At 38.1% G+C, this 9,543-nt stretch overlaps 1 gene segment (V, D, J or C); it reads left to right on the top strand.

Annotated features, from left to right (window-relative positions):
- Positions 1 to 267: 267 nt before the first annotated feature.
- On the top strand, positions 268 to 847 carry LOC129620462 (T cell receptor alpha variable 14/delta variable 4-like). The segment is given in 2 exon segments: positions 268 to 316; positions 484 to 847. Coding segments are annotated over 2 exon segments (369 nt in total).
- Positions 848 to 9,543: the final 8,696 nt, after the last annotated feature.

Here is a 9,543-nt window from a genome sequence, read left to right as displayed (position 1 = left end):
GACTTGTGTTTATTTTCAGATGTAATTGGTATCAGCTGAAGAGCTGGTTAATGCAAAAGGAAGTTTGGGGTGAGTGAGACACTCACCTGGTCCATAGGGAAGTTGACATGAGCCACATCAACTTGCTACTCCAGGAAACCCCTGTTTCCTGTTGTGGGGCAGCAGCAGCACATGCCCAGCAATTCTTCCCTCACCCTGTCAGGCTCACCTTGCAAGGCCTTGACATTGAAGAAGAAGATATTTTCCATCTAGTGGAAGAGCTGAAACATGCTTCTCTCTAGCCTTCTGAAGGTTGTCGTGGCTTCACTGTGTTTAGGTAAGGATGGTCCCAGTGGAACTGTGCCTCCTCTGTGACCTAAGGACTGGGGGAATAGACAGACTTATGGGAACCCTGGGAAGAAGAGGTAGTAGGGTCTAAAATAGGATTTCTTTATTCCACACCACTTATTTCTAAAGTTCTGATTCTATTTTTTTTTCCTTTAGGATCCATTATTGCCCAGAAGGTAACTCAAGACCAACCACAAGTATTAGGGCAGGAGAAGGAAGCTGTGACCCTGGGCTGCAAGTATGACACCAGTGATTCACGTTATAGTTTATTCTGGTACAAGCAGCCCAGCAGTGGGGGGATGATTCTCCTTATTCGTCAGGATTCTTCTAACCAGCAAAATGCCATAGAAGGTCGCTACTCATTGAACTTTCAGAAAGCAAGAAAATCTATCACACTTGTCATCTCAGCCTCACAGCTGGAGGACTCTGCAGTGTATTTCTGTGCACTGAGAGAGCCCACAGTGAGACGTGTGTAGGAGGGACCTGCACCAAAACCCAGGGCCCTGCTCCACCTGCTGTAGGGACCAGGGCAGGGAGTTGTCAGCACAGACAGGAAACGATTAGGGTTGCACAGGCATGGGGTTAGAGAGAAGATACTCATTCTAAGAAAATAGTTCTCTAGGTTCAGAGGCCATATTCAGAGCTATCATTCATAAAAAAAAATTCTTATCCCTAAAGTTTAGGTTTAAATTATTTATTTATTAAAAATGTAAAATTATGTATTGTGGACAAAAATTAGCCACATAAAATCCTTGCCATGTAGTAATTAATATGAGCTAGAAGAATTGACTAAGGGAATTCAGAAATGTCTGAATTACAAATCAGTAAAAATATGTGCAAATTGTGGATTTTCATTTCAATTTATTCATGTTTTACCAAAAGTTTTCATTTTTGTCTCAGGTTCAAAGGATCTGTTAACAAAATAAGCCACTTGTTATATACAAATAAACAATATAGATGCTTATTGGAGAATTATCTACCTTACTTTTAACATATTAGCATTAAACACACTAACATTAAAAGAAAATAGAAATAGAGCAGGTGATACATCACCAAATTGGGTTTGACCAACGTCCAGACTTGGATGGAGGTCAACACCCAGACTTGAGAGTTTTCAGCACTGGGAAGTCCTAGGTCATAGCACATCTGGAGTCCCAATTATGGAAAAGAGTCCTTTCCGTGGGTGAGACTCCAAAGATTGCAGTTCAGGGCTCCCATTTACAATCTCAGGGCAGTTGCAGACTGATATCATCACCAATCTGTGACCAAATTGCATCTCTGGTTTCATGTTAATGCTGTTTGTTTAGTCATATAAAACTTAGAGTGTTGCTAAGGCTGGGGGGTCCCTCTAGGAGCTCAATAATCTCCAGATTCATTCTCCATCTTATCCATGGTGCTGGAAGTCTTGCACTCACAGCAGGCAGTTACTCACAGTCAACTCACAGTCAGGGCAGTGTCCAGGCAGTTTAGAAGCAAGGTCAGAGGCCTGTTCTGCTTTGTCTCTGAAGCCCAAACAAGACTATTTAATTTTCCTAGCAATTCATTAAATATTAATTGACTATATGTTATATTACAGGCAGTGTTTTGTCATGAAATCTCTGTGTGATTTTCCTTCTTTTGAATATCATGTTGTTTCACACAATTTAATAAATTCATTCATTTTAGTTTTGTTAGCTGAGTTAATAGTATCCTTATTTACATTCTAAGGTGCCTGCTGCTGCTGCTGCTGCTGCTATGTCGCTTCAGTCGTGTCCAACTCTGTGTGATCCCATAGACAGCAGCCCATTAGGCTCCTCCGTCCCTGGGATTCTCTAGGCAAGAACACTGGAGTGGGTTGCCATTTCCTTCTCCAATGCATGAAAGTGAAAAGTGAAAGTGAAGTCGCTCAGTCGTGTCCGACTCTTTGCAACCCCATGGACTGCAGCCCACCAGGCTCCTCTGCCCATGAATTTTCCAGGCAAGAGTACTGGAGTGGGGTGCCATTTTGTGCTAATACTCATTGCTTCTTATTAACACCTCTATCACTGAATGGCTCAATTTTCATAATGTAACTTTTTCCTGCCTCTCTTCAGTCCTATCCACAAAAAAATCAATAATTAGTGGCTCTTAGAAGGACATTTTGTGAAGTACTGTATGAATTATGTTCTGTCTCTGGTCTTGCCTTTCACTGCACATGCCTACAAAAGCATTTTTGCCATCATGTAGCCACATGATTTTGCACCCCTCTAGGCCCTCTCTTTCTTTTTTTTTGGAAATTCAATGATAGGCCCTCTCTTTCAATCATTGTTACACAATCCCAAATATTCCTTCTCTCCAATTTCCTCCTTCTAATTTGAATCCCATTTTTCTCAGTGTTTTAAAAATTGAATGGTAATGGGTGGTTGCTAAGTGATCTTGTATAGTAGCTGCCTCTTATATTTGTATTTGAAAGCAATTGTGTAGAGTAGAAATCGTAAAAGGAATGTCTTACATTCTTTACAATAAGTGAGGCTGGAAAAACTGGACAGCTAAATGTTAAAGAATGAAATCAGAACATTCTCTAACATCATACACAAAAATAAACTCAAACTGGATTAAAGGCCTAAATGTAAGACTGGATACTATAAAACTCTTAGAGGGTAACATAGGCAGAACACTCTTTGACATAAATCACAATAGAATCTTTTCTTGGTCTACCTCCAAGAGTAATGAAAATAAAAACAAAAATAAACAAATGGAACCTAACTACACTTAAAAGCTTTTGCATAGCAAAGGAAATCATAAACAAAACAGAAAGAAAATCCACAGAATGAGAGAATATATTTGCAACCGAATTGACAAGGTATTAGTCTCCAAAATACACAAACAGCTCATGCAGATCCATATAAAAAAAAAACCCAAACAACTCAAATTAAAAATGAGGGGATGATCCAATAGACATTTCTCCAAAGAACATGTACACGTGAGCAAAAGGCACATGAAAAGATGCTCAACACCACTAATTATTCAGTTCACTTCAATTCAGTTCAGTCGCTCAGTCGTGTCTGACTCTGCGACCCCATGAATCACAGCACGCCAGGCCTCCCTGTCCATCACCAACTCCCGGAGTTCACACAAACTCATGCCCATCGAGTCGGTGATGCCATCCAGCCATCTCATCCTCTGTCATCCCCTTCTCCACCTGCCCTCAATCCCTCCCAGCATCAGTGTCTTTTCCAATGAGTCAAATCTTCGCATGAGGTGGCCAAAGTATTGGAGTTTCAGCTTTAGCATCAGTACTTCCAATGAACACCCAGGACTGATCTCCTTTAGGATGGACTGGTTGGATCTCCTTGCAGTTCAAGGGACTCTCAAGAGTCTTCTCCAACACTACAGTTCAAAAGCATCAATTCTTCAGAGCTCAGCTTTCTTCACAGTGCAACTCTCACATCCATACATGACCACTGGAAAAACCATAGCCTTGACTAGACGGACCTTTGTTGGCAAAGTAATGTCTTTGCTTTTTAATATGCTGTCTAGGTTGGTCATAACTTTCCTTCCAAGGAGTAAGCGTCTTTTAATTTCATGGCTGCAGTCACCATCTGCCGTGATTTTGGAGCCCCAAAAAATAAAGTCTGACACTGTTTCCACTGTTTCCCCATCTAGAGAAATGCAAATCAAAACTACAATGAGATATCACTTCACACTGATCTTTGGGCTTCCCTGGTGGCTCAGTTGGTAAAAAATCTTGGGCTTCCCTGGTGGCTCAGCTGGTAAAAAATCTGCTTGCAATGTTGGAAACCAGGGTTTGATCCCTGGGTTGGGAAGATCCCCTGGAGAAGGGAAAGGCTACCCACTCCAGTATTCTGGCCTGGAGAATTCCGTGGACTGTGTGGTCCACGGGGTCACAAAGAGTCGGACAGGACTGAGAGACTTTCACTTTCACTCACAATGATCAGAATGGCCATCATCAAAGAATCTACAAGCAATAAATTCTAGAGAAGTTAGGGAGAAAAGAAGAAAAGGGAACCTTCCTACATTGTTGGTGGAAATGTAAATTGGTATAGTCACTATGGAGAACAGTATGGAAGTTCCTTAAAAAACTACAAAGAGTGCTACCATATGACCCAGCAATTCCACTCCTGGGCATAAATCTGGAGAAAACCATAATTTGAAAAAAAAAAAAAAAACAAAAAAAACCCTGTACCCTAATGTTCACTGCAGCAGTATTTACAATACCAAGGATATGGAAGCAACCTATATGTCCATGGAAAGAATGGATAAAGAAGATTGGTACATATATACAATGCAACATTACTCAGGCATAAAAAACAATGAAATAATGCCATTTGCAGCAACATGGATGGACCTAGAGATTGTCATACTGACTGAGGTCAAACAAAGACAAATATCATATAATATTTATAATATTTATATGTGGAATCTTAAAAAATGGTACAAATGAACCTATTTCCAAAACAGAAGTAGAGTCACAGAAATAGGAAACAAATTTATGGTTACCAAGGGGGTAAGTAGGGGAGGGATAAATTAGGAGGCTGGGATTGTCATATACACTCTACTATATATATAATATAGATAGATAACTAATAAGAAACCTACTATAGAGCACAGGGAATTCTACTCAATACTTTGTAATGGCCTACATGGGAATATAATTCTAAAAAGAGTGGATATGCTGTATATGTACAACTGATTCACTTTGCTGTACATCAGAAACTGACGTTGTAAATCAATTATACTCCATTAAAAATTAATTTTAAAAAGTCTTAAATTTGTTTAACTCAAAAAATCTTACCATCCTAACAGACATTTTTTACATTAATAATTTTAAGTATATAATACAGTGATATTAAATACATTTACATTATTATTAAACAGCAAAATTATTCATCTCTAGACCCCTTGGTTGAAAAACTGAAAATCTGTACTCATTACAGAGTAACTCCCCATTCCCCTGTTCCTCCAGCTCCTGACCACTACTGTTCTGCTCTCTCTGAGTCTGACTACTTTAGACATCCTGTATAAGTGGAATCATGCAACACAGGTCATTTTGTGTCTCATTTCATTTATCATGATGTACTCAAGTTTCATCTATGTTGTAGCATGTTTTATAATTTCTTTCCTTTTTAAGGTTGAATAATATTCTAGTGTAAGTATAGACCACATTTCATCTATCCATTCATTTGTTGATATTTGGGTTGCTTCCACCTTTTGATGGAAACATAGATATATAAATATTTCAGTATTTTGGGTATATACCAAAATATCAATTTTTTTACATAATTAGAAGTGGAATTCCTGAATCATATGACACAACTGTTTTTAAATTTTTGAGAAATATTTATCCTAGTTAATTTGAACAGCTATCCTCTAGACTACTTTGTCACAAGCCAGTTTCAAGGACTAGAGAAAGCAAGTGATCAGGAGCTGTGAGTGAAGTTTTGGGACTCTGGTGGTTCACCTAAACCCAGAAAAATCTGTCATCTTTGCTATAGTGCATTGCTCCTCAGGTTCCTAGCAATTGATCTGAAAGGAATGGCCAAGGCATTACCTGGTGGTTAGCTCCTGAACTGCAGCTTGGATATTCTTCCTGATGTGTTGCAGTCCTCTTTTTGTGAAAGGGTCAAATCTGTGATTATTTACTCACTTTTTATTAGTTCAATGTGCAGAAATAAAGAAGAAAGTTGTTAACAGACTGTATTGTGTGCGTGTGTGCTTTGTTGCTTCAGTCATGTCCAGCTCTTTGTGATCCCATAGACTGTAGCCTGCCAGGCTCCTCTGTCCATGGGATTATCCTGGCAAAACTCCTGGAGTGGGTTGCCATTTCCTCCTCCGGGGGATCTTCCCAGCTCAGAGACCAACCTGTAGCTTCTTCATTGCAGGTGATTTCTTTACCACTGAGGCACCAGGGAAGCCCCTGAAAATTATCTGTAGTATAAAAAACAGGGAATCAGATTTTGTTATCCGAGAGATTTCTATCCAAAATTGTTAGCTCTGCCATGAACTTTCTAGACACTTGTGAGCCTTGTTTTATTATATAAAATGGAGAGTGATATATTCTTTGACATTTTATTGTGGCAAGTTATCAACAGTGTAGTCACAGGGGCTGACAAGTAGCAGTTGATTAATAAACAAGAATAACCTCAATAGATGCAGAAAAAGCATTTGAGAAAATTCAGCATCCATTCCTGTTTAAGAACTTCTAGCAAATTAGGACCTAAAGAATTTCCTCAACTTAATAAAAAACCTCTACAACAACTACATCAAACATCATACTTGATGGTGAAAGAATGAATGCTTCCTCCCTAATTTCAGCACTAGGGGAAGAATTTCAGCTCTCACTGTTTGTATTTAGTGTTTTACTAGGGATACTAGCCAGTGTGAAAAGGCAAGAGAAAGAAACAAAAAAACACAATTTGAAAAGGAAGACACGAACCTATCTTTAGTCACAGACAGCATAATTATCTGAGTATAAAATCCAAAGGAATCTACAAAAAAAAAAAAAAAAAAACACTAGAAAAAGTAAGAAAGATAAAGTCAAATAAACACCTACCATATGCTCCAGGAATTCCACTTCCAGATATTCATCCAAGAGAAAAATGAAAGCACATGTCTATTAAAAATGTGACACACAAAAGCTGAAAGCAACTTTGTTTGTAGAGCCTCCAGCTAGAACTAATAGAAATGTTTGTTAACAGGTGAATAGATTAACAAATTGTTTTATATCTATGTAATGGAACTTTTCATCAATACAAAGGAATGAACCATTGGTACTTACAACCATGAAAGAATCTTGATTATGCTGAGAGAAAGAAGCTAGACAAAACAGTACACATGATTATATTTATTTAATATAAAATATGTAAACTAATTCATGATGGAAGTGCTGCATGAAAATTGGAGTAGGAGGTGGGGCGAGGATTGAGGGGAGATTACAAAGAGATGTGAGGAAACTTTTTTGGGTGATGCATTGTTCATTATCTTAATTGGAATAATAGCTTCACAAACGTGTATACATGTCAAATTTTATTAATGTGTTTATTTAAAATAAGTGCAATATAGTTTTGTGAATGTTGTGTATTTATAAAACAATTAAAAATCCAAGTTTGGCAAATGTCTTTCCTTAGTGTTGCATGAGTCTTCTAATGTGACCCCGGTTCCAAATATTTCTCCTGTATGTTCTCATTGGCCTATGTTTTTTTTTTAAATGTGTGGATAGCAACTTTCTGTGTCCTTTTGTTATACATTTATTTTCAACCCAGCATCATCCAAACTTATTTTTTGCTTTCTGTTTAATGTGTCTAATTTTTTCAGAATTCCTTCCTAGCATAGCTTTGAGGACATTTTTGACAACAGAGTTGGAAAATAAAGGAGAAAGGAAGGAATATGTGAACCCAAAAGAGAATCTGAGCCTGATTTATTACTTAAATCTGGATCAGGGAAATTATTTGTATGTTAACTTTGGACTGATGAAGATGCTTGATACAAATCTGTGGAGAGTGAACTCCAGGAATCAGGCTGAGCTAAGCTTCCATCTTTGTGTCTAGTGTGGGGCTTCCCCTGTGGCTTAGCAGTAAAGAATCTTCCTGCAATGCATGAGATGCAGGAGTTGTGGGTTCGATTGCTGGGTCAGGAAGATCCCTTGGAAGAAGGCATAACAACCCATTCCAGTATACTTGCCTGGAGAATCCCATGGACAGAGGAGCCTGGCAGGCTACAGTCCATAGGATTGCGAAGAATTGGACATGACTGAAGTGACTGAGCACCCATGCACGTGTGTCTAGGGATGCGTGGTTACAGGGTTTTACAGAAGATGTGTTCCACTCCAGAACTTCATTCTGATAGCCTCGAGGATTTTTTGTTTATTTTTGCAAAAATGAATATTCATAAAAAGCTAAAGAAGTGCTTGTTTTTGCTGCTGCTACTTCACAACAAAAGACCAGTTTAAAAAATTGTATTTCTCCCTGATCATTGATGACCATCTTGCTCTAGGACACTGATTACAAAAGAAATCTTATAAATCAGTATTGAACTGGCTGCAACAAAACCATCTGGGAGCTTTAAAATTTATGAACTTCTGGGAATTCGCTGGTGGTCCAGTGGTTAGGAGTTTGTTCTTTCACTGCTGAGGGCCATGGTTCCATCCCTGGGTGGGGAACTAGATCCTACAAGCTGTGCAGTGGGGTCAAGGAAAAAAATTACACATTTTTGGTCTCAATCCTGAAAAGTACAATTCATGAAGTCATAGTTGGGATTCCTGAGTCTGTTATTTTAAATCAGTCACACATTGATTCTATTATCAGCTGTTGTATGAATATCAGCTATGTCTTTAATAATTTGAAAAGCTGGGAAAGAAGAGAGTCTTAACTCGTGCTCCAGGCTTTTGACAGAAATCCGCATTTTTTGGGTTCCCAACCTGGTGGAGGAAAATTATTTGATTAAAGTTTGGCAACAAAATGTGGCAGATGGGTGCTAAGAGAATCAATCCTGAAGCTAGATTTTCGTTAAGAGTATGGGGTTAGTCTTGGCTGATTCAGATAGATTAGCCATCTTATCTTGAAATCAGGGAAATAGTAGAATAATATATTGATGTCAGATCATTCTATTAAGGATTTGATAAATTCAGTTATGATAGTTCTTTTGTTTTCATATTTTAATGGTTTTGAAATTCAAGGTTATTTGACTATTGATAGGATAGTGTGAATTTTTCCCCCTGAAATATTTTATTTAAAAGCTAGTATTTCTTACAAATAATATTATTTTAGGAATGATAAAATACTATATTTCAAGTAGTAGTGATTCCTCAATCAAAGACCCTTTATTCATTATTTTTGTTGGGTATAGCAAATACTTAGTGAGCAGGTAATAAATGTAAGTCACTGTTCTATAAATTGGGGTACAATGCTGAGAAATAGAGATGTATTCAATACTGACTTGACTTCTTATTACTTCCTCTGTAATCAGCCACAAAACCCTTTTCTGACAGTCAGTGGATTATAGGTTGGCCCACATGGATGCATGAGACTATAAAGCATTATCTTAAAGTGATTGAGAAAACTGATATCTTCTTAGCTACAGAAATACCTGGGATGCTTTGTTAAAGAATTTTCAAGTCAGGTAGTATCCCCAAAAAAAAACAGACCTGAGAGCTGTTGACAGCTGTTGATCAGATTTCCAAGCCCCACCTGAAGACTGACATGTGCCTCATGGATAAAGTCAAGGATAACATTTTTTTTT

Source organism: Bubalus kerabau, chromosome 10 (assembly GCF_029407905.1).
Source record: "Bubalus kerabau isolate K-KA32 ecotype Philippines breed swamp buffalo chromosome 10, PCC_UOA_SB_1v2, whole genome shotgun sequence".
Lineage (NCBI taxonomy): Eukaryota > Metazoa > Chordata > Mammalia > Artiodactyla > Bovidae > Bubalus > Bubalus kerabau.
The sequence above is the reverse complement of the archived record's forward strand: the minus strand, read 5'-3'. Positions and strand labels throughout refer to the sequence as shown.